The 22,466-nt window shown below is 42.3% G+C and overlaps 1 protein-coding gene across 2 annotated transcripts in view; it reads left to right on the top strand.

Moving 5' to 3' along the window:
• Window positions 1-1,265: 1,265 nt before the first annotated feature.
• Window positions 1,266-22,466, top strand: part of hdac7a (histone deacetylase 7a) — a 75,181-nt gene continuing 53,980 nt past the window's right edge. The window contains exons 1-2 of one of the 2 annotated variants that reach the window (XM_080496058.1): window positions 1,266-1,420; window positions 21,078-21,146. In XM_080496058.1, the coding sequence (XP_080352184.1) occupies window positions 1,402-1,420; window positions 21,078-21,146 (88 nt within the window). In that variant the 5' untranslated portion in view covers window positions 1,266-1,401. Of the gene's footprint in view, window positions 1,421-18,889; window positions 18,968-21,077; window positions 21,147-22,466 lie in introns of those variants that run through there. The other variant, XM_080496059.1, reaches the window with a different exon arrangement.

Raw genomic sequence — 22,466 nt, 5'->3', positions numbered from 1 at the left:
ATGTTGCACGAGAAAATATTTATTCATTGTGAACAGCTGACTGTCAAAGTTTGGGGTTTTGGTGGACAAAGTTTTTAATTCCAGCTCAGTGTTCTCAGGGATCAGGAATCTGTGTGTGTGTGTGTACACACACGCACACACACACACACAGGTTGACCCTGAGGGGAGGAAATTGAATTAGCGGAGTGTAATGCAGCTCCTTGTGTGTGTAATCAGTGCAGACTCAAATACAGAACCATTGTAAGTCACTGTGGTCGGAGCCCGGAGAACCAGCGACCGTGCGGCGGGGGGGGGGGGGCTGCCCTTATCACTAGATATGATTACAGCTGGGGGAATGTGTGTGCGTGCATACGTGCGTGGTGAGATTGGCGTGGGAGTCATGGCTAACTGATTGCATGGGGAATGTGTGTCCACATGCTTGTGATCTTGCAACAAAAAGTTGCCTTTTGTTCATCTCAATACACTCACTTGTGCACGGTTGCATCCTATGCTACAAACATTTTACCAACAGTTTTGACAAGCCATTGCCACAAATCCCCCTCAGGTCCTTCTGGAATTGCTGTTTTTTACACCCTGCGGTAGCGAACAACAAAACACCGAGCGTTTTCTGTCTGTCGTCTCCACTGTCATTGTTCAACCCAGGCTGCAGCGGGCTGTATTTTTTCCACTCTGCATGTCATTGTTTTCTTTTCTTCCCCCCCCCCTTTTTTTGCTGTCTGTTAATTATTTTTGTGCGGGTATTTTGCCTCCTTCTTATATAGTGTTTCCTGCTATTGTCTTTCTCTACCAGGCTGGCTGCTGCCTCTGGATTCCAGCCAGCCGGTCCCTCCTCCCTTTAAATACACTCACATATCCATGACCGTGAAAACACACACACACACACACACACACACACACACACACACACACACACACACACACACACACACACACACACACACACACACACACACACACACACACACACAAACACACACACACAGCTCTCCCTTCCTCCTCTTGGCACTTGTGAGAAAACACGAGAAAGTCAGTGATACGGCAAACCAACTGTGTGTGAGGGAGGGAGAGAGTCCACCAGTCAGCTCATAGGGGTTAATCTCTCTCTCTCTCTCTCTCTCCCTCTCCCTCTCCCTCTCCCTCTCTCTCTCTCTCTCTCTCTCTCTCTCTCTCTGTGTTGCCTTTTGTTGCAGAACCTCACTTTCTCAACACTTGGACAGAGGGAACTGATACCGTGCCTGTGTGTAATGTGTGTGTGTGTGTGCGTGTGTTTGTGTGTGAGAGAGAGCGAGAGCGAGAGAGAGAGAGAAAGAGAGAGAGTGTTGTTTGGCGTCCTCTTCACTCTTGATCTCTTTGGACTGAACTGTACATGAACATGACTGATGGGACTTTGTAGCACGCTGGATGTTCACACCACAGACTGGTAAGGCTCTGATTGGGTTGTTACATGTGAAAGATTGCAGTGTGTGTGTGTGTGTGTGTGTGTGTGTGTGTGTGTGTGTGTGTGTGTGTGTGTGTGTGTGTGTGTGTGTGTGTGTGTGTGTGTGTGTGTGTGTGTGTGTGTGTGTGTGTGTGTGTGTGTGTGTGTGTCTGGGAAAAATGATGTCTGGAATGCAACAGGAAAATTGTAAGTGCGAGACATTCATCTCTGCTTCTTCACGTCAGTGTTTTCAAGAACTATAAAGGTGCAAAACTTTGCCAGAGATGGTTTTCTCTGTATTTTTCTCATATTTCCCAATCTCTGCTTCCCTTTCCTTACCACCCCCCCACCCCCCAACCTCCCTTAACTCTCTGCCCGGCCCAAACTTACTCAAGTTACCGGCTTCCTCCTGTTGTTATGAAGCCCCGTGGTTTCTGTGCAGCACTCCGAGGGCGCTCCCACGCTCTCCCAAAGAGAAAGAAAGGAAGGAAAACAGCGATAACTATTTCAGAGCCACAAAAGAAGTGGGAGAAGCATGCTCGCTCTCACCCCCCTGCACACGTCTCCTCTCTCTCTCTCTCTCTCTCTCTCTCTCTCTCTCTCTCTCTCTCTCTCTCCCTCTCAAGAATCTCCATGCATGCTTTTGTCCCTTTAACTCCCAGAACTTGGAAAAAGGCGTCTGGATGAATCCTTTTCTTTCTTTCCCCTTCTTCTTCTTTCCCCCTTTGGTTTGTTGGACACAAGCTGCCTCTCCTCTTCCAAAAGGTGGCGGGGTGGCCGAGGTGGTGAGAAAATTGGAAACAGAACCACCCACAGTGGAAGTGAGTCAGCCCCGGCATTTAGTGGCGTGTTGACTTTGGAAGCGGCAGGGATTTTGGAGGGGTACGGGCGCAGGAGGAATTGTCAGGGAAAAAGAAAAAAAGATTTAAAGAAAAAAAATAGCCATAAAGCATCAATTTGATCATATCTTTGGATGAGGAAACTGTGAAGTGGGAGCTGAATTGTGGCCAGAGAGGAGGGGGGGGGGAGTAGAAGCTGGAGTGTGTTTCTAAAGGGAGGGAGCGGCTTGTGTCCATCTGGGACAATCCCAAGTGCTGAAAGCTTCTCCACCCTGATCCCAAACATCCCCCCCCCCTCCCCCCCACCCCTTCTTCTCTCTCCCTCTGTCCTCCTCATTGCCTCTCTCGCTCGCTCCTCCTTCTCAGTAAAGTGCCAGTTTGATTGCAAAATGCATCCTACTTGTTGCATTTCTACTTCTTTTTAACAAACACTCTGGATAATCTTTGCTATTTTCTCCTGTGTGTGTGTGTGTGTGTGTGTGTGTGTGTGTGTGTGTGTGTGTGTGTGTGTGTGTGTGTGTGTGTGTGTGTGTGTGTGTGTGTGTGTGTGTGTGTGTGTGTGTGTGTGTGTGTGTGTGTGTGTGTGTGTGTGTGTGTGTGTGTGTGTGTGTCTGACTCCTTACCACACAACTCCCACTGCCAGCATTGACAACAACAAAAAATACACTGCTTCTATTTGTGACTTTGTGCATTATGATGTCAGGATAATGAGCATTTAAAGCCTCACCACAGCTGCATATAGTATCCTACAAATACCGACGCTGCAGGGTTGCACATAGGAATTTGTGTTGTGTTCTTCCCTCTTTGCATATTTGAAGTACAAATATGTGACACACAGTGCAATGGCATGATTTTTAAAAAAGAGATATATAATCAAAACACTGTGCATCTTGCAGTTTATTATAATTTATTGACTGCAGTACTCAAGATGTTGACCAACTGGCAGGTCCAGACCCAAAACACCATCAACCAATCAGTGGAGTCTGCCAACAACAAATGAAGGAGCAGCACTTGTAGACACTTATGAACATAGAATTGATATATTCTGATGAAGTTTGTTGCTTGTTTAGTTGTTTTCCTGCAGCGTATTCTCCTCCACATCACCCACTGTAATCGCTTACTGGCTCGTTGCTGCATTCTTGCAGCACCAAACCAAAGGTTTGCCTGTCCTCTTTGTCCCGTCCTGCTCCTCTTCCCCCTTCATCTCCTTCCTCCTCTTCCTCCCCTCTGAGCCGCCTGTGTACCCAGCGATAAGGGAGGGGGACAGCGACGGTGGCGCTTCCTCTCGCCGCAGGAAGCAGGAAGCGCTGGTTTCCAGCGAGCTCTGCGTCACACGCGCAGACACGCCGCGTGTTTGCGCGTAACGAAGGATGCAGCTTTCGAGACGTGGCGTGATGAGTGAGTGTAACCTGACAATGACACCAGTATGCATCAGGGCTCTGCAGCTGTGCGCCGGCTGGCCTTCATGGGAAAACACCTGAGGAGCTGCTCACTCGGTCTCTTTGACCTCTGGGGGTTGGTGCTCAGGTCAGAGGACGATTGGCTAATTACTCCTCTAATCACGGCTCTTGTTTTGCTCTCTCCCCGTTTGGCCGCGGAGGCAGGGGGTGGCGCTGTCGAGCTTAAGAAAACACAAACAAGCATTCATCAGCTTAATGGGTTCCAGTTCCTCTGCAGGGTGGGAGGGCCGAGGGGAGAGAGCAGCTGGGGATGACTACATGTGGAGCCTTTTCATACGTTACAGTCACAGTATGTGTATGTCCTTCAAGTCCGTTTCACCAGTGGATTGACATCATCATCAAACCTCGGTTCATTAGAGCGTCGCTGTCACAGTATGTCCGTAACCTGAAGCAGTAAGGCTGAGAAAATTGCACTTGACTTAGGAAAACATTGGCAGCGAGCTGTCTCAAACTGACTGACTCACTTATTTCACTTGTTCCAAGATAGTTTGAGGAGGATATTACTTTTCAGAGCGTGACGCACATGGTCCGAGCAGGAGCTCACAGTGAATGAGCTTTGTGAGACTGAACGGGAGCTCAGCGTTGTGGAGAACAAGCAGGAAAACAGCCCAAAATCTTGTGAGCCTTTCATGCAGTTTATTATCTTTAATGAAAGTCATAGCAATTCTGTGAGCACGCTGTAAAGAAATAGTCTTTTTGCACCACTTGTTAATCTTATGGTGCTCAAGACATTAGAGTTAGATGAAGCACATTTAGATGAGCATCAACACCATTGATTATTCTGGAAAGGCAAACAGCAGAGTCAGAATGTTTTACTCTTCATATAAAGTGAATAAGACAGTTAAGTTCAACAAGCAGAAAGAAAATCCCTCCAGAAGACACTGCCAGCTTCTCTAGCATTGTATTGGATGCTGCTGAAGTCTTTTCTTCTTTCTTTCCGAAGCCTTGAAGTGGCTCAATGAGGAAGTGGGAAGTGGGAAAGGTCCCACATCTTAGTGGGACCTTTCAAACTATGAACTTCAAACCCAACTTTCTCAAAGAGATGTTCACGCACTGCCCAAAAAAGCTTATTCTTATCTGATTGTCTCTCCCCATATAAACAGGCAGCTTTATGGTAATAGAAAATGTGTGTGATGATGATGATGATGAGCTTGTTCTTGTTCTGTGGCTGTTATCACTTCCGAACTGGTAACTATCCCAGTTCCCAGCTGCATGAATGAAGCATGAGCTACGCATTTACCCCACTTCCCAAAATCTGAATAAATATATGATTTATATACAGTTACATATGTTTGGCTGTGTAAACCTTCCAAAACTAAACATACTTCATAATTTCTAGCTTCATAAATAGTCTACAAGTTGTTATTACATCATACACAGTGTTATTATAGACCTGCCTTATTTTGCAGAAAGTGTAGGCCTGCACTGAATATGGATAAACACAGTAATTTAGTCATGCATTCTTTGATTGTCATCACTTTATATCACAGTTTGGAAGAAGCAGGAAGAAATGTGAAAATAAGCAGTTCTTGTCACAGCTGGTTGTTGAGCTGAAGTTTCCTTTAGCATTTTTTAACATTTCAAGCTGTACAAGCCTATTTCATCATTGCAGGAGCGAAATGATCATTAACTGATAATTCTGTATTGGTATTTTATAAGACACAAATAAAAGTTGCTTAATATCACAATGTGAGGTTCAGGGAAATGCTTTTTCTTCTCATGATTTTTTTATTTTTACTATAGTTTTGAGAAGAAATCATGATTAAAAGACATTTAGTCTCAATGTCCACAGGGGAAAATGCAACTTTTCTGAAAAGTTGCTGCTGTGCACCACTGCCACAGTCAATACTTCTTCTGCACATGAGCGACTCGATGGACAATCGTTACAAAAACAACAAACACCGCCAACTTGTGCCCTACATACCACCCACGTCACTTTCAAAACTTTTCCGTGTGAACGTGAAACTTTTCTGAAATGAAAACGCGAAGTGGAAACATTGAAAAGTTCCATATTAAACCTAAAATGACATCATGGAGTCTCTGTGACGAGGCCTCATCATCTTTTACTTTGCTAAAGAGAGTCTGTATATGAGAGTTGTACTTAAAGTTTGATGGAGAGATGTAAGGGTACTCTATTCCAAGAGGGGTGACTTTAAATATTCACTTTTTCTTCCTTTGTATACACATTATTCATTACGTCTTGAAGTGTTTTGTTTGAACTGTGGAAGACAAAAGTCAATGAATGACACCTGTATGGCAGAGGAGTTGGAAAACAGAGAATGCAAAGAGACCTCGGTGAGAGATACTTAGAGATTCGGACGATTAGGAAACATGGGAGATGTGAGCCTAAACCACGGGCGGGTCAGGGGTCGAGAGGGGTGAGGAGGTCAGGATGGGAGCCCAGCAGCTCTACTTAGAACAGGATATCCTGCGAGGAAAAGCCATCTGTCTCTATTTCGCTCTCTCTTTCTGCGATTCCCACAGAGGGCACAGTGGCCAGGGGAGATGTAACCTTTCACCGAAATAACCCAGAGAAAACACGGACTCATCAGTCACCGCTGACACGTGGCATTTCTCCTGATTCTGATTAAATAACAGGCCATCCCGTGTTTTATAGCGTGTGATGATGTATTCAGTGTGTGTGTGTGTGTGTGTGTGTGTGTGTGTGTGTGTGTGTGTGTGTGTGTGTGTGTGTGTGTGTGTGTGTGTGTGTGTGTGTGTGTGTGTGTGTGTGTGTGTGGATCTGTTTTCATCCACTTCAAAGGATTCAGCAGCCAAGACAAACTCCCCCGCCGGGACAATGAAGTTTATCCTACTGTATCTTATCTTAACCAGACACACAGTGTGTAAAACTGATGAATCACCTCCTTCTGTTGTGGTTACACTCTCAGTAAAGGCTTGGAAAACACTGTCATGATGTACATACACAATATAACTTTAACCTGCCCTGCTCATTTTTAATTGATGCACTAAACCTGTTAGCCGCTGTGCTGTCCGTCTTTGCTGGCCTGCAGGCAGGAAACTGCTTGGTTTTTCTAATAAATGTCCACAGCGGTTTGTAGAAACTTATCTAATAACAGGAACCAGCCAGGAACACATCATATTATGATTAGATTCTTCACAGCAAGGCACTCTGTTTCTATATATTTTAGCCAAACAAGGCTCAAAGCAGCACCTCTTCACTCAAACACTCTGTCCTCTGTCGTATTTAACTTTCAAAAGTGCTCACAAAAACAACAACACACACAAAATCATCACCGAAATCTTATATTTTGGATTTGTTCAAGTGTTTTTAGGCTTTATGGATACTTCACCGAAATCTGAGTCACTCCTATAAATCTATTTGAATCTTGATATTCAATATTGTGTAGTCGATCAATAATCATGTTGACTGGACAATCAGGGCTTTTTGTATTTCTGCTTGCGAGCTAATCCATAGCGCTAGTTTACCGAGCAGGTAGTCGCACCACTTCAGCAGCATCTTTCTAAACTGTTGTCCTGCTTCCTTGGATTTATTTGTATCCCAATCACACATAATTTTATCCACTACAGTGTTCTTGGTGGGGCCTTTCCCAGTTGAGATGACATTCATCCTTTATTGCTCCAGAAAGTCAAAAGTCAGACAAAGAAGGTCAAACTGGAATGCTTCTACATCGTTCGTCACATGCACACATCAGCAGCAAACTATGTTATCATCCACTGGGAGCAATTTTGGTTTTATTACCGTCTTGGTCGAGGACACGCCGACAAGGGAATTCACTTTGTGATGAAGACCACTCACTCTACTAGCTGAGCAATATAATTTGCAAAGTACATTATGGAACTGAGAGAATCGGTACAGAGTCTAAGTGTTTAGCTGAATTATTGTCATTTCTGGTCATCCTCCATCTGTTTTGGGACAATGGAACCGATCCCAGCTGATTACGGGTTAGGGCAGCATGTTAACAACTAACGTCCACGCAGTTGTAGACCTTGGACATGTTGCCAGTCCATCACAGGGCAAACATGGCAACACACAATCAAACACACCCATAGGAGTGCCTGGGAATCACCACCTAACATAATCATTCAATCACATCTCTGGGTTGTGTAGGAGTACCCAGGGAAAACCCATGCGAACACTGAAAGAACAAAGGGTCTGTACCGAGTCTGTCATCGAACCGGGGGTCCGCTCACTGTGAGTCAGCAGGGCAGACCACTGCAGCGCCGGGTGGCCCAGGCCCACACTCAGTCGGCGGAGCACGGCTCAGGATGATATCATTAGAGAGACAAGTCCACACCAATGCTTTGCTTATTTATCAGAGACTGTAATCAGATTTGTTTAAGACTCTCCAACCTTTGCAGAATGACAGGTTAGGAAAGTGCCAAGTAAACATCCACTTGTGCGTCCATGTGACTCCTGTTTACCTGCCAGGATTCACTTGTAATTGAGCATCCTGAGTCCAAACAAAAGGACAAAGCTGGTGAAACGGTTTAGCCCGAGGCAGACCTGCATGTGGGTGTGACAGCGTGAGTGGGATGCAGGAAATCCAGCCTGATGATGAAGAGGAGATCATTCTTTTTATTTGATCCTGACTGAGAGTTGCTGTGGAAGGTCGTCTACTGTCCCCTGGTCGGCTCTTCAGTCGCCCAGTGAAGCCCAAGTTGCTCCATTTGCTATGTTTGTGTGATAGAATGTGCCTGAGCATGTAAGGAGTGTGTCGACTGCTCAAAGATGAAAATGAGTCCACGTCAGATAAGGAGGTATTTCTCAGCCTACTAAAGTTCCCCTCCTGCATCAGTTTTGCCAAAATCATCATTTTTCTCTCCATTACACTGGTTCATAATCTGAATACATTCTCATATCTAAGGTGGGCGATATGTTTTTTTTGGTTTTTTCCATCCAGGCACATGAACTTATTGTTTTTCCCACCGCCGGTTCATTGTGACACAGGCGAAGCACCGAGAAAAGAAGAAACTCAGAGCGAGAGCGAGCGGCTGAAAGCGAGAGATGGGGAACGAGCGTGGAGCTATTTTGGGCCCGTCTGGGTGTTTCCTCCTCACACGCTCACGCTTCTCAGGCTTGTTGTTGTTCAGAGTGGTGGGAGTCAGAAGAGAGAGGTTATATTTGATTTGACTTTATATGTTTGTTTGTTTTTTGGTTTTTTTGCATTGGATTTTCCTTTGATTACTACAGTTTTTTTTTTTTGTTGTGTTTTGAACAACTTGCCATTCTTCCAAACATCCCAGGGGTGTTTGAAGGATCCTCAGAGCTTCATTATGCTCTCCTGACTGTGCCGACCTCAGTTTAACCAGATCAAATGACCAGAAGAGGCGGCACGTCTTTAGTTTCACCCTTTATCTCCAAATTCAGTCTGAAGTTTGTGCGAAACACTTTCAATACCTTGTCCAGTGGACATTTGTTTAAGCATTGCTGCGCTTCGATTATTTTCCTCTGTGATTGCACATTCCTCTGGAAATAAGAAGTAACACTACTTGTTGACGTTACATCTCTCTCTCTCTCTCTCTCTCACACACACACACACACACACACACACACACACACACACACACACACACACACACACACACACACACACACACACACACACACACACACACACACACACACACACACACACACACACACACACACACACACACACACACACACATACTCATTCTGTTGTGGAGAAAGTTAGTCAACAACTCGCTGTGCGTTCCCTGTGTCACCGAGGCTCTCGCTGTGGACGGGACTTTTATTCATACGTCTGTTCACGCAAGCATTCAAGGCAGAAACATTTATAAAATGCATCTTTAAAGAATGCACACTGACTTGACAATGTTTACATTTCCATCAATGATCGTTCCTCATCTTGGAGTTGACTCCCACTGAATTCCAATGTGATTCTTTTCGAGTCGTGTTTTGTCGACAAATTGATCAGCCTTTTAAAAAGGATATTATAAAAGTATTTTTCATTAAAAATTGCCACAATCAAATGGTTGGAATCTCCTCTAAACTCATTCCAGCCATTTTAATGACTGGACTTTTAACAGGCGTTCCAGCAAGACAAACAAAAATACAATTAACTTGCACTTTGTTTGAAGTCAATGGAAAAGTCCATTTTTAAATAAATATATTAGCAACATAAAAGCAATATGAAATATCACATGTCTATTACACATTAAATGTTGCTGAAATAGTACATGTTTGAAAATTATCACAAATTAACAACTTTATTATATATTATTTATTCAATTAATATTGAGGGTTTGCATGTGAGCAACAGATTAGATACAAATATAATATTAACAAAACAGTAATTATCAATGACATATCATATATTACTGACATATTAGCAAGATGCAACATATCAGCAACAGACTTCGCCAACATGTCACATATGTGCAGCTGAGAAATTGGCCGACAATGATACGGTCGGCTAACTTTAAATGGATAAATAGTCCATCGTCAGCACGACGGAGTCCAGGTACTTCAATCATGATGGCTTTCTTCTCACTCTGCTAATGTGTTGTACGTTGGAAACCGCTCAGTGCGGCGCTGCTTTGTGGGTCCTGCGTGAGGCGCCGCCGTCTCTGCACCTTCAGCCGCTTCGTTCTCAAACGGGCTAAAAGTGTCATCCTGTGCTGCCGCACGCCTCCTGCCTGTTTGTTGCTTTAAATAACTCCCAGAAGTTTCTGTCTTGCGTCTCGTATGCAAACCAACTGACTGACACAAATCTGCCGAACGCAGAGAGAGAATATGTTCTGGAATTAGAAACAAAGTTGAATCTAGTTCAGTCGTGTGATTAACCACACCCTGAAATATTCTCCTTCACACACACACACACACACACACAAATACTTGAATGCACAAACAGTTTTCACCCTTATTATATTCATCCTCTTTGTTCTTGTGTTCACTCAGCCTACTAAAGATAATACGTCTCTTCCTCAGTGTGTACAACCCCCCCCCCTTCTTTTTCTAATGTCCTCTCTCCTCCTCCTCCTCCTCCTCTTCCTCTTCTCCTGCTCCTTCCTTCTCTCCTCTCTTGCAGCATTCCTCACATTCCTGCTGGCTTCTTAAGGGGAAGGACCCCGCTGGCAGAGCAAGGCAAAACATTATTACAGAGCTCTCCGCCTCTCCCTCTCCCTCCCTCTCATTCCTCTCCTTTTTCACCCTTCTGTCCCTCGTTTCCCCACACAAGCTCCTTCTTTTCTCCCAGACCTGCAGTGTAATACTGAGACCACTGTCTCCCGTAACTGCTGGAAATCAGGGTCATGCTATTCTTATCAGACGGTCAGCACATGACTCATAAACCTTCACCACAACAAGCCCTAACTATAAGAACATATTTCTGTTGTTTGGTGTTCAGGGCTTATTATTGGCCCCCGTTTACATGTCAGGAGGAAACATACAACTTTTGTCCAGATTCTCCCGGGACTGGGTAGTTTTATAGTTGAGAGTCGCCCATAATACCAATCCAACTTCGTAATCTGAGTTCAAAGAAAGTAGAAATGAGCACATGGCGTTCATGGCATTTCAGTGTACGAAACACAATAACACAAGCTGGTTTCAAGATTTTCTCAAATTCTACAAAATCATCGTTCGTCTGAACGTATCAGAGTACATGTATGTCGTGGATTTACCTCGGGAAGGTTGGAAGAAGCAGGAAGAAATTTTCAAACATTGTCACTTGCTAAATTAAGTGGCTTCATTTGTTACACATAAAGTAATAATAACAAATAAGTGAGAATAAGCACAATTCTAAACACTGTGGGTTCAGAACCACTCTGTAAGAAAGCCATCGCTTCCTGATGCTCAGGGTAAAAGAGCAGATATCACAGAGGACCAGCAACCCTCAAAATCACAGTCATTTGATTGATCGGAGAGATTTTACAATGCTTGGCGTTAATGTCCAGCTCTGGAAATCCCTGAAGTTCAATGTGAACGTTCTCCTTTCAGGATTAAGTTTTTGTTTTCTGTGAAACATCACTTAAATGTTGTAGCAGGAACGCAATAGCTCAGCAGGTGGGAGGTAACTCTGCACAGTTGACCACATCCTGCCTCATATAAGAGCTATCAAAAAATTTTAAAAACCAAGAGAAAAAGCGTACCTACGTCAGAATGGCTGCTTTTGCATGTATGTGTGTTTCCCCATATATGCCACTTGTCGTGATCATCTACATATTTCAGGTTTTCTCAGTAATTCAAGAGACACACGACCAAGCGTTGGTCCTCTCCCTGTGGGTGGCTGCCTGCTGCGCTGCTTTTCTGTCACCCTGTGGTTTTGTTATTTTCAGCTCGAAACCGGATGTGATTCAGACTGCATGGTAGATTGTGTAATTGAATGGATCAACCGCACACACACACACACGTGTGTGCACAGGCACACATAACACATAGAGAACACACACACACAGTTATATGTACGCCCACGTACCGAGGGTTTCTGGGAACAATAACCCCCACCAGAGGCACCCGAGGTTGAACAAGCAGCAGCACTCAAACGCTTCTTTGGTTTCAATATTGGTCTGAAACATCAGTCGTTGACCTGGCTGAGGCTGAGATTGGAAAGAAAAAAAAAGAAAAAAAGAATAAATCGCACGCACACATGCGAGCTGTGTGGAAAAAAACCCCAAACAAAACAACTCAACATCGCGAAGAAGAACGGTTGAAAGTGTGGGGAAAGAAAACACAATGACGCGCGCGCAAGAGACACTTTCTGACTCAGACAGTTCATGAAGTTGGTGTCGTTTTAAGTCAGATGTGGACAGAAACACAAATGCAAAATGGGATTGAGCGCCTCTGCAATACAACATGACTGTAATTTATGGTGACGTTCAGCCGCCACGTTCACCAGGTGGTTGTTTTGTTCAGACTGATATGGAGAATATTAGCAGAGAATACAAACCAATGCAATCATGTCAAAATTGGTTGAACATTGTGGAATTCCAACACTGGTATCTGTATAATTTACACTTTTATACGAGTTTAAAGGGCAAGGGACTGTATATGGTTATTAATTTGTTTTTCATGTTTATTTAAAAGTAACCAAAATTAGTTAATGACATTTTTGACATTTATTTGCAGCACACTTTATACAAAAGCTTTATTTTGGACTTTCAGTGAAGATATTTTTCCCCATTTATAGATGACTTTTTTCACCACAAATTCACAAAGGCCGGATCATTTTCCCTCGTTTCACACTTACAGAAACATTTCATTTAGTGCTTACTTACCTTCATTTTTTAAATGTTGCAAAACTAAAACAAAGTCTTGAAAGGTGAAAGCACAATTGAAGTATTTATAGGAGTAGCCCTAAAATGGATTAAGCGCCCATCTATTCATTTTCTATATTGTGTTATTCAATTGAGGGTCTGCAGGGAGAACATGCAAACCCCACAAACCCATTCAGTTTGAATGAATAAAAAATAAAACTGTCTCATGTATGCATCAATAAATCAAATATGATGATTTGTGCCTTCACATGAAATAATTTCAAAAAAATTTGCCATATCCTTTACATGAGTGAGTGACAATGTCCGACTTTATTTGCAAATTAGGAGCTTGAATTTGAGTTACTGGTAATGTTTTACATATCTTTGAGGTTGGTCACACTCTCACTCACGGTTTGTGGGCATCTGATCAAATATGGTGTCAAAGTGGTTAAAAAAATAAAAGACTGCAGCATTGATATCATCTTGCAAATTTTGGAAATCCCTCACATCCTACATATAAACCAGTGTTAAATATTCCTCAGTCATTTTCGGTGTGTATTGTTTGATTGCCACAAACTAATCCTGGTCCGGTCTGAAGTTACAAGAGGAAATGATCCACATTCCAAATATGGTCACAGAGTTTAGCAGATCAGAACGTCATCCAAATTCTTCAAAAAGCAAAAATGTCTAAAATGTTGTTGATGTATATTCAAAGGCTGAGTTAATTTTTTCATATTGATATTTCACACAATCATATACAATTTAGGTTTAGCAATGCAGTTTAAACTGATTCAAACCATGTTCCTCATTTGAAAAGTTTTTTTTATCCATTTGGAGAATTGTAAGCACAATTAAACACTTATTTCTTATAACTCTGCAATATGATTGTTGGATGATGTATTTTAACATGGCTGACATGACAAGCAGTGAGGTAGTTTGTTCTTTTTAATTACAAGAGACATTTTAGAAAAATGTCAAAAATAATATTGTGGTTATTATTAGAAGGGTGACACACCACAGTCCTACTCAGTCAACGCCAACACAAACATTTAATTGTGTATTGCCTGAAGTTCGTCAATTCATTATTTTTAGTTTGGGGCAAATTTGGGAGTTAAGAAAAATAGTTTCTCCGATTGATGAAATCCCTTTGACGGCTGTTAACTCATTGTTTAAATGGGGAACTGGTTGGGGTGGCTTGCATCAGGTGCACTTCTTGTTTCCGTAGTAATATTTGCATTAAGGTCACAGCAGTAATGTAGCTTCAGGTTAGACCAGGTCGTCTGTGACCTTCATGACTAAAAGAGCCGTTTTTGTTACGTTCCACCAAATCAAACTTAACTGGAGCCGCAAAGCATGGCTGACCTTTAAAATGAGGCTGACGCAGCTCTTAAAGTTTCCTATAGAGTTCTGACATATGACCACAAACTGTGTCTTATGTTGAGTGAAGTTTTAATTAGAATTAAGGATGGTGAACATTTCATGACATTATTGGCTGTTTTTTGTTTTTTTTAGCCTGATTTAATCATTGTACTTGTGCCTTTTTTAAAGGCCAATAGTCAAAAGTCCTTTCAAAAATGGCTTTCTGTGTATAAATGTGTAAAAACAAGGAGGTTTTTCTCTTGTAAGCTTGTCGCATCAATGGGGCTTTATATCTTGCTTATATCACTGCTTTAATGGTCTTAAAGTCACACTCACATTCTACCTCAATTGGGACAAATTAGGACAGAAAGACAACCACATTATATTGTTATGATTTGCTCGATGTTTATGATTTTGATGACTATTATGATTGGGACTTTTCGTCCACGACTGAGAGCGAGAAGCTCCGGAGCGCTCGGAGAGACTCGCACCGGTTCGAAGTGTGACGGTCCTGCATCCACAGCGAACTGCACAAGACAGGATGTGTTACTTCCTCATGCGCAGACGTCGAGAGACAGCCGTGCACAGGGTGGTCCGACACCGGCGAGCGGTGATTTGTACTTGCCATATCAGAGGATTTACGTGCCTTTATTCCCAGTAGAAGGCAGTAGGTGCTGCAGCAGGAGTGAATTACAGAGCGCACAGACATATGATCGCCCCTCCAGTCTGTCATCATTACCAGGGAAAACAAATACAACCAATAATCAAAAGCAGTTACGCTGACATTTGGACTGTTAGTTTGACTGATTCCAACTGTAAAAGGCCGCTGTGACTCAGGCTTGTTAAGATCATGTCAGCGTACAAAGGTGGTAAAAGGCCACTTACCTTTCACCACATCCCGGCTTTTATAGTAAGTGTTGGCGTCTGCTCACAGTTGAAATGCAGGGAGTGCAGTCTGTGGAGTTCCTCTGTTGATGTGTGACAGAGGATTGTGGAAATCGACAGAGAGGTTTGAACCATGCAGAAGTCAGATTATCAAACAATCACACAAAACCGGTTGAAACTGTGAACAAAAAGTGAGGGGATTTGGAAATCCCAGGCTGTTGTGACTGCGTACGGTTGTAACAGACAGAGAAGCTGTTGGTGGAGAAAATCCCACAAATGCATGTTTCTGGTAAATATGACATAATTGACATGGAATGTAAATAGGCTTTCCAGCATTATAAGATTTATAATGTTATGTGTATGTTTGTTTATGTCAGGAAGCATTGTTACAAAAAGGAAATCATCTACCAAACACTCATGTCCTTATCTCTTCGCATATTTATGGAGGAATTTCAATTTTTATTGGTTATATCTTGATTTTTTATTTTTTTTAATTTTTTTTTTAAGTTTATGATTACCTCTTGTGCATCACACCGAGAAGACAATGGTTTGTTTTTGTCCTTTGAAGCTTTTTTTTGAGTGGTGTTTGCTCTGGCTTTGTTTGCTCCCTGTGTGGGTGGATTTTCTTCCCGTGCTCTGTGTGTGTGTGTGTGTGTGTGTGTGTGTGTGTGTGTGTGTGTGTGTGTGTGTGTGTGTGTGTGTGTGTGTGTGTGTGTGTGTGCCTAATATAAATACATTCTACACTGATTTCATAAGACACCCTCAAGCATGTTACATTACCTTTCTTTGTATTTTTCTTTTTAAAATTCTCTATTTTGTTTTGCGTTTTTACTTTTCAAGTAAAAACACAAAACTTACTTTGCTTTTTGGTTGTCCAGTCACACGACAATGGCACTGAAAACGCACCCTTTTCATCAAACCTCACTGGTCTTGTACCTGGGGACACTTGAAAATGATCATTCCAAAAGATGATCAATACTTGTATAAGATTTTCTTGACAGCGGCCAACAAATCCATCACAATGAACTGGCTGATGATGGAGGGACCAAATCATGAAAACTTGGGCTTAACAATAGAGGACATTGTTATTATAGAGAAGCGCAGATAGCTGAATCTATTTTTTACTAGAAACTGGGACAAGTGCTTGATCGCTCCTTTAAAAACACAACTTTCTGATAAAGCTTGGGCTCCATCTCCATGTGTCTGTGTAACACTGCTACTATTACTCATCATCGGTAGGGTAAAACTAACCTGTCTATCGACGACCTAGTCCCAGCTCACGGCCCCTATTCATATAAATTCTGCTTCACAATGATTGCGCATGTACAAGTGGACAATAACAAACATGGCAGCCTCCAGAGTGTAATGACTCTAGTTGAGAGAGTCACCCATAATAACAATCCAAAGAAACTACAGCACCCACTAGTGGCCCAACATGAAAACGGCATTTTGGTAAAAGTGGACGTAATTATGAAAATGTTGCCGTGCAAACATGCAACTTTTCTGAAATGTGAATCCAAAAATATGTTGCATTTCTACTTGGAATAATGTCGTGTAAATGAGTCCTGAAACCATGTTTTTTTCTGCAAATAGAAAACATCTCATTCATGAACAGGGACCGACATGCAAAATTGTTTTCATGGTGTTGAGGATTCATGTCGCTTCAGTGTGACTGAAATCAATGTGGGATTTTTTTTTTTCCCCCATACGGTGGGAATCTCTCAACAGAAAGTGAGTCCAGTGGTTAGTTTAACAGGAAGCACCCTTTACCTGAAATGACATTTGGATCACTCCGGTCCACTGCACCGTCCCGAGAGGACAAACCACTCAGTACATGGCTGCAGTTCGTTCTGTGACTTTGATTTTCTACCCAATAATTCTGCACCACATGAACAAGGTGTGCACAGTTTCAGTCCTATACATGACACACTGCGTTGGTTTGGGGCCACGCGGTGCGCTGGAAGTACGGCGCCACATAAAGCTGTTATACAATCGGCTTAACAACATATGACATTGTTATTGAGCCTAAAGAAAGTATTCCAGCCATCGACTAAAGCTGGCTTTATTGCTCGAAAGTTCACTCGCTGGCTTTACTTGAGTAGAGAACTCAAATAACCATGTACATAATCCTTATGAAATCTCTATCGCAATGCTGCTCTTTCATGATTTACTGTGTACATTATATATCTAACGGGACGTGTCATGAGCACCGCATTCATTATTTCTTTTACTTTTGAATTAATGTACAGGAGCGATTCATAATGTGAAGGTTTCAGTTGACGCTGTGCTTTAATCAGTTGAGCTGATTGGATTAATCAATGGATCCGTTCACATGTGCAGGGTAGTGATCCTTTAAAAAAAAAAAAAATAAAATAAAATAAAAAAGAATATATATGTAGGTTGTTTTTTTGTTTTGTTTTTTACCACTGGGGTGCAGCTACTTCCTACAACAAACAGCCGGGTATTTACAAAAAACAGACTCTTTTTGATCAAGAGATGTACTTAACTGATAAATTAAAATAATCTACTTATAATGCACAAATTTTCCTCTTCAGCTGTTTGGTAAAGTTGTTTTCGAATGGTGAATGGTGCAGGAAAGTTCATTGTAATGTGTTTCTAAAAAATGCTAACTAATCAAACAACATTGAAATATCATGCGGGAGTGTGAAACACTTTTTTGGAGCCTCTTGTGGGCCCCCAGTCCTTATGTTTGACACCTGAGTATTATAGTGTTGAAGTTTTGCAAAAAGTCAAGGAAAATCATGTAAGATACAGACGTTTTTCTTATAACTCTAGTAATTAAAATGTAGTTTGTTCAATTCTGAATATCAATGTGGTAATATTAAACCAGTGTTATTTGTCCTCTTTTAAAACACTTTAAAACACTGATTTTATGTTTTATTGTTTTAATTAAGTCCTTTTTATTCCGGTTCAAGTTGTATTTTATAGTTTTATTTCTTATTTTGTTATATAGACAATGAATGAAGTCGTGCTCCCCATGTAACAGCACTTTGTTTCTACCATGGTGTGGAAGCACCTTATGGTGTATCCTTCTGGGGGTCATTGGAGTCCATTCAGGTGGTCCTTGGGGCCCTTGGGGTGGTTTTTGAAGTCGTCAGGTGGTTCTTGAGGACCTTCGGAGGGTCTTCGAGGACCTTCAGGTGGTCCTTGAGGACGTTCAGGTGGTCTTTGAGGACACTCGGGTGGTTTCTATGGACCTTCAGGTGGTTTTTAAGGGCCTTCAGGTGGTCCTTGGGGGCCCTGATATTATAAGTGCACCAGGTGTTCTGGGGTTCATGACAGCAGGTGGAGCCACTTTTTTTTTTTTTATTTACCACAAACTCCTTGAAAAACCCAAAGTTGACAGGATGAGTTATACAAAGAGGGACACGAAGAGACGAGGGGGTAAATAAAGCACAATGGCCGTGAAGGTCCTGTGGATCTATTTTTGGTGGGTCTATTTCTGTCGGCAGGGGGAGAGAGAGGCAGGGGGCGGAGGGGAGGGGAGGGGAGGGGAGGGACCGGAGGACCGGAGGGGGGACGGACTTTCTTCTCCGGGACTCAGTGTCTTTCTGTTCCTCCGGAGAGCAGCAGCAGCAGCAGCGGCGGCTGTCGCGGTTCTCGGAGTCTCCGTGTCCCCCACTCTGTGTCTCTTGGTCCCCCTCCCCGGAGAGGGCTCCTCTCTTGCTTCCTCTCTCTCTCCCGCGGGGAGCGCGTGATTCTCTCGGGATTACCTGGCGCGCGGGCGGGCGCGCGGAGCGCGGCGGTGCCCGCGGGCTGTGGATCTGCGCTCGTGTCTTCCAGAGGTAGGAAACAGCTGGAGGAGGCTCGACCTGTTTGTTTGTGTTTGGATCAGAGGTCAAATGTTGCGTGAAAAACAAACAAACAATATTTAGTCACTTTTAACGCATATTATCACTCTGCTTCCTATTCATTGTTTCTATCGGGGAAAAATACTGAAACTTTAGATTTTTGTCCTTTTTTTAAAACATAGCACAAACATAATGTATTTTTTCCCCTATAATACTTTCCACTTTTGTTTGTCCGCTTTATTAATAACAGCACTATTTTATCTTGAGTTACAGGTAAAACAGTGTCACAATAAACTTTACTGTGTTTGTTTGTTGTGGTGCAGAATAAACAGGATGAAATTGTCTATATTTTTTCAAAAACAATCAATTACTACCAAAGAGCAATACAGCCTCAACATAAAGCCACTTTTAATGATATTGTCTGGTGCAAAAAGTGACATTTCCGACAAACTTCTCTAAAGTCCAGATATCAATTTGCTTGGTGGTTTGCTGGACTGGACTGGAGCCTCTTGTGGGCCAGTTTTGGTCTGAGGTTTTTTTTTTTTTTACTCCTGTTGTAACTAAGGCGTGGTATTTAGACATAGGGTAATTGACGGTGACAAGGAAATAAAGGCAATACTGTAACACAAGGCAATCTCAACCTTAAGTGATTTGGATTATGAAAAACATTAAACCAAAGTAATTAAGAAACGTATAAAAAGGAGAATAAATAAAGTTAAAGATTTATTTGGATATAGAGTTCGTTGTAAATAAAGCCTGAGTAAATAAGAGCAGATTTAAAGGAAGTGAATGAGTCAGCAGGACTTTTCTTTCACAGGTGAGGAGCCGAGGAACTAAAAGCTGCTTGTCTTGTTTCTTCTGACTCTGAAACACTCAGTAAATCTCTTCCTGAGGACCTCAGAGGTCTGGATGTTTCATATCCTACGAGTAAATATGAGATGTATTTAAGCCCGAGACCATTCATAAGAAGCAAGTGGTCCCGTGGGCCACTTGCAGCCCCTCCACCTGTCCTATTGTGGCCCTCAGTATGACGTTAACGCTGCAATGATGAACTTTACATGTGCAGTAACGTTGTTGGTCCTTAATTTACACAAACAGAGACGTATGTTTGCAACTGCTTTGAAAATAACTGAGCAGATTTGTCATTTTTGGTCATTTTCTCTTTATTTTTGTTCTTCTGCCCTGTGACGAAGGAATTAAGTTGCTCAACAGATTAAAAAATTGTAATCTTTATGAAATAATTGCCATCAGTACTCTTTCATATTTCAAGTTCAGTCTCTTTGAATATGCACAGCAATTAATGAATACATTTTGCGATGTGTATATTGCAAATGTTAGTATCACCATAACAATACATTTGCAATATGTTGCACAACCCTAATTGGAGCCAAACTCTAATTGGAACAATTGCAATATTGTAAGTTTAAATGCACATTGAAGTCACAAATTATTCAGCTGCAAGCTTTCTGATTCAGTGACCTTCCTTTACATCCTGCAGGCAGCTTTAATATAGAACGGTAAATGACATTCACCTGTTTTGTGGTCTTTTTTTTAAAATGTGTTACTTTACAGAAAGCTCGTAGGTGCACACACTCACTCACCACTGGGGACAGCAGCCATGCAAACATTGAACTCACATTGAGTCACTTTTGATATGCGCAGCGGGGCGGGACAGGCCACCGATGATGCAACCAACACACATAACATGTACAGATAATATTAGAGACCTTTAAAGACCCAGGTGCACTTTTTCACCGCATTCTCTACCATTAGGTCATGTACTCTGAGCTTTTCTGTGTTCCGCGGTGATGCAACCACAGCTGCCTTATTCTTTAAATCAAGATCTGGGTCAAATATCAGAGCTGTGCTCCATATGTTGCCCGGATCGGCCCGGCCGCAGACATCAGGTGGTGAAAACTGTTAACACACGGATTTAAAAGAGCACTCAGTCACCCTCAGCGTTTTTCTCTCTCTCTCTCTCTCTCTCTCTTTTTTTTTTAATCTGCCTCTGATGGTAAAAGTCTCTCTGGAGCAGTAAAATAGTCAAACAGGGAGTTTGCACTGTGTCCATGAGCTCATGAGTGTTTGTGTTTGCTTGTTGCAGATGGACTCAGGACCTCCGGAGACTTCCTGAAGGCACACAGACAGGACGTCGTACTCCAAAAAGTGGCAGGTTGGACTTTTAACCTCCGCAGAAAAATGCAGCGAGCGGCAGCTCTTAACTTTAATAAGTAGTTGCGTTGCGGGTTGTTGGTAATATTTGAATGAAATCCTCAGAAAGAGAGGCCACGGGCCGTCAGCGCTGAAACATTTGTGTGGAAAAATGTTGCCAGTCTGCAGTCAGTCAGGCCCCGAGGACTGCATCCTGTCTTCTTTATGTGTGTGTGTTTTTTTTTTTTAACAGTTTGGGTGACAGCAGTTTTTCCAGCGCGGCGCTCTCGCTGAGCTCAAAGCTGCCGGATTCTGTGCTGGTAAAAGGACAGAGCAGGTGTTGGAAAGACGTAACTCTGCCCTGCTTCTTTTTAAATGTGTGGTTTATTATGTGTCAGGCAGACCTACAGAAATGTGCGAAAAGCTCAATTTAATACATCGATATTGGTATAAGCAATAACAACAAAGCCTCCTAATCGGGCCAGCCATATAGTACAGTAAGGGGATTCACTTCACTTTTTTTTTTATTTCACTTCCATTATTTCGTATATTTCGTCAAGCAGAGCAGCTTAAAATACTGACGATTGTTATTTCACGCAAGTGAAGCAAGCGTGCACATTAAACCCCGAAAACACACAATGGAATACTCACGAATGCATGCGTGAGATTTTGCCGTTTGACTGGCAATAAGTTGAAGTTGTGACAAAAAGAACCCCTAGTGTAAGTGCTTGTGAGATGAGACTTCCCACTGCGACTGTTGCAGAGACCAGACGATATGAGATGCTAACAGTATCTGGATTGTTAATGTTGGTAATGATCCAAATTGTGGTTTACAAAGAAAATTAAAGGTCTCAAAAGAAGACAAAGCAAAAAAAACCCAAACATTTAAAACTGATTAGATAAGTTCGTTATATATGAGCTGAAACAGGTTCAACTATGAAAGATGGCAGTTTTATGGTGTTGATTTCTCTTCAGTGTCGTCGAATGTGGATCCGACGTGATGATTTGATATAATGTGGACAAGTATTGTAGTGAAATACCTCCTAAACACATTGACAGACTTCTTGTCTCACTGATTTCCTCTGACTCTGGAGGAGAGACATAGAGTCGAAGGATCTTTGAATAGTTATGTACACAAAGTGCAAAAACAAGGATTTTCTAAGAAACCGCAGCACATACCAACCCTGATCTGCGATGCAGAGGACAAATCCATCTCCACACAAACTATTAGAAAACCATTTCCCAATGAGTTTTTACCGTGAAAGTAGAAGTCAGATGATTATATGGCTGTGAATGTCGGTTCCATTCAGTTCTTAAAATGGGTCTTTTAATTTGATATCAG

The sequence above is a fragment of the Blennius ocellaris genome (genome assembly GCF_963422515.1).
Source record: "Blennius ocellaris genome assembly, chromosome: 5".
Taxonomy (NCBI): domain Eukaryota; kingdom Metazoa; phylum Chordata; class Actinopteri; order Blenniiformes; family Blenniidae; genus Blennius; species Blennius ocellaris.
Note: the sequence above shows the minus strand (reverse complement) of the source record. Positions and strands in the feature narration are given on the sequence as shown.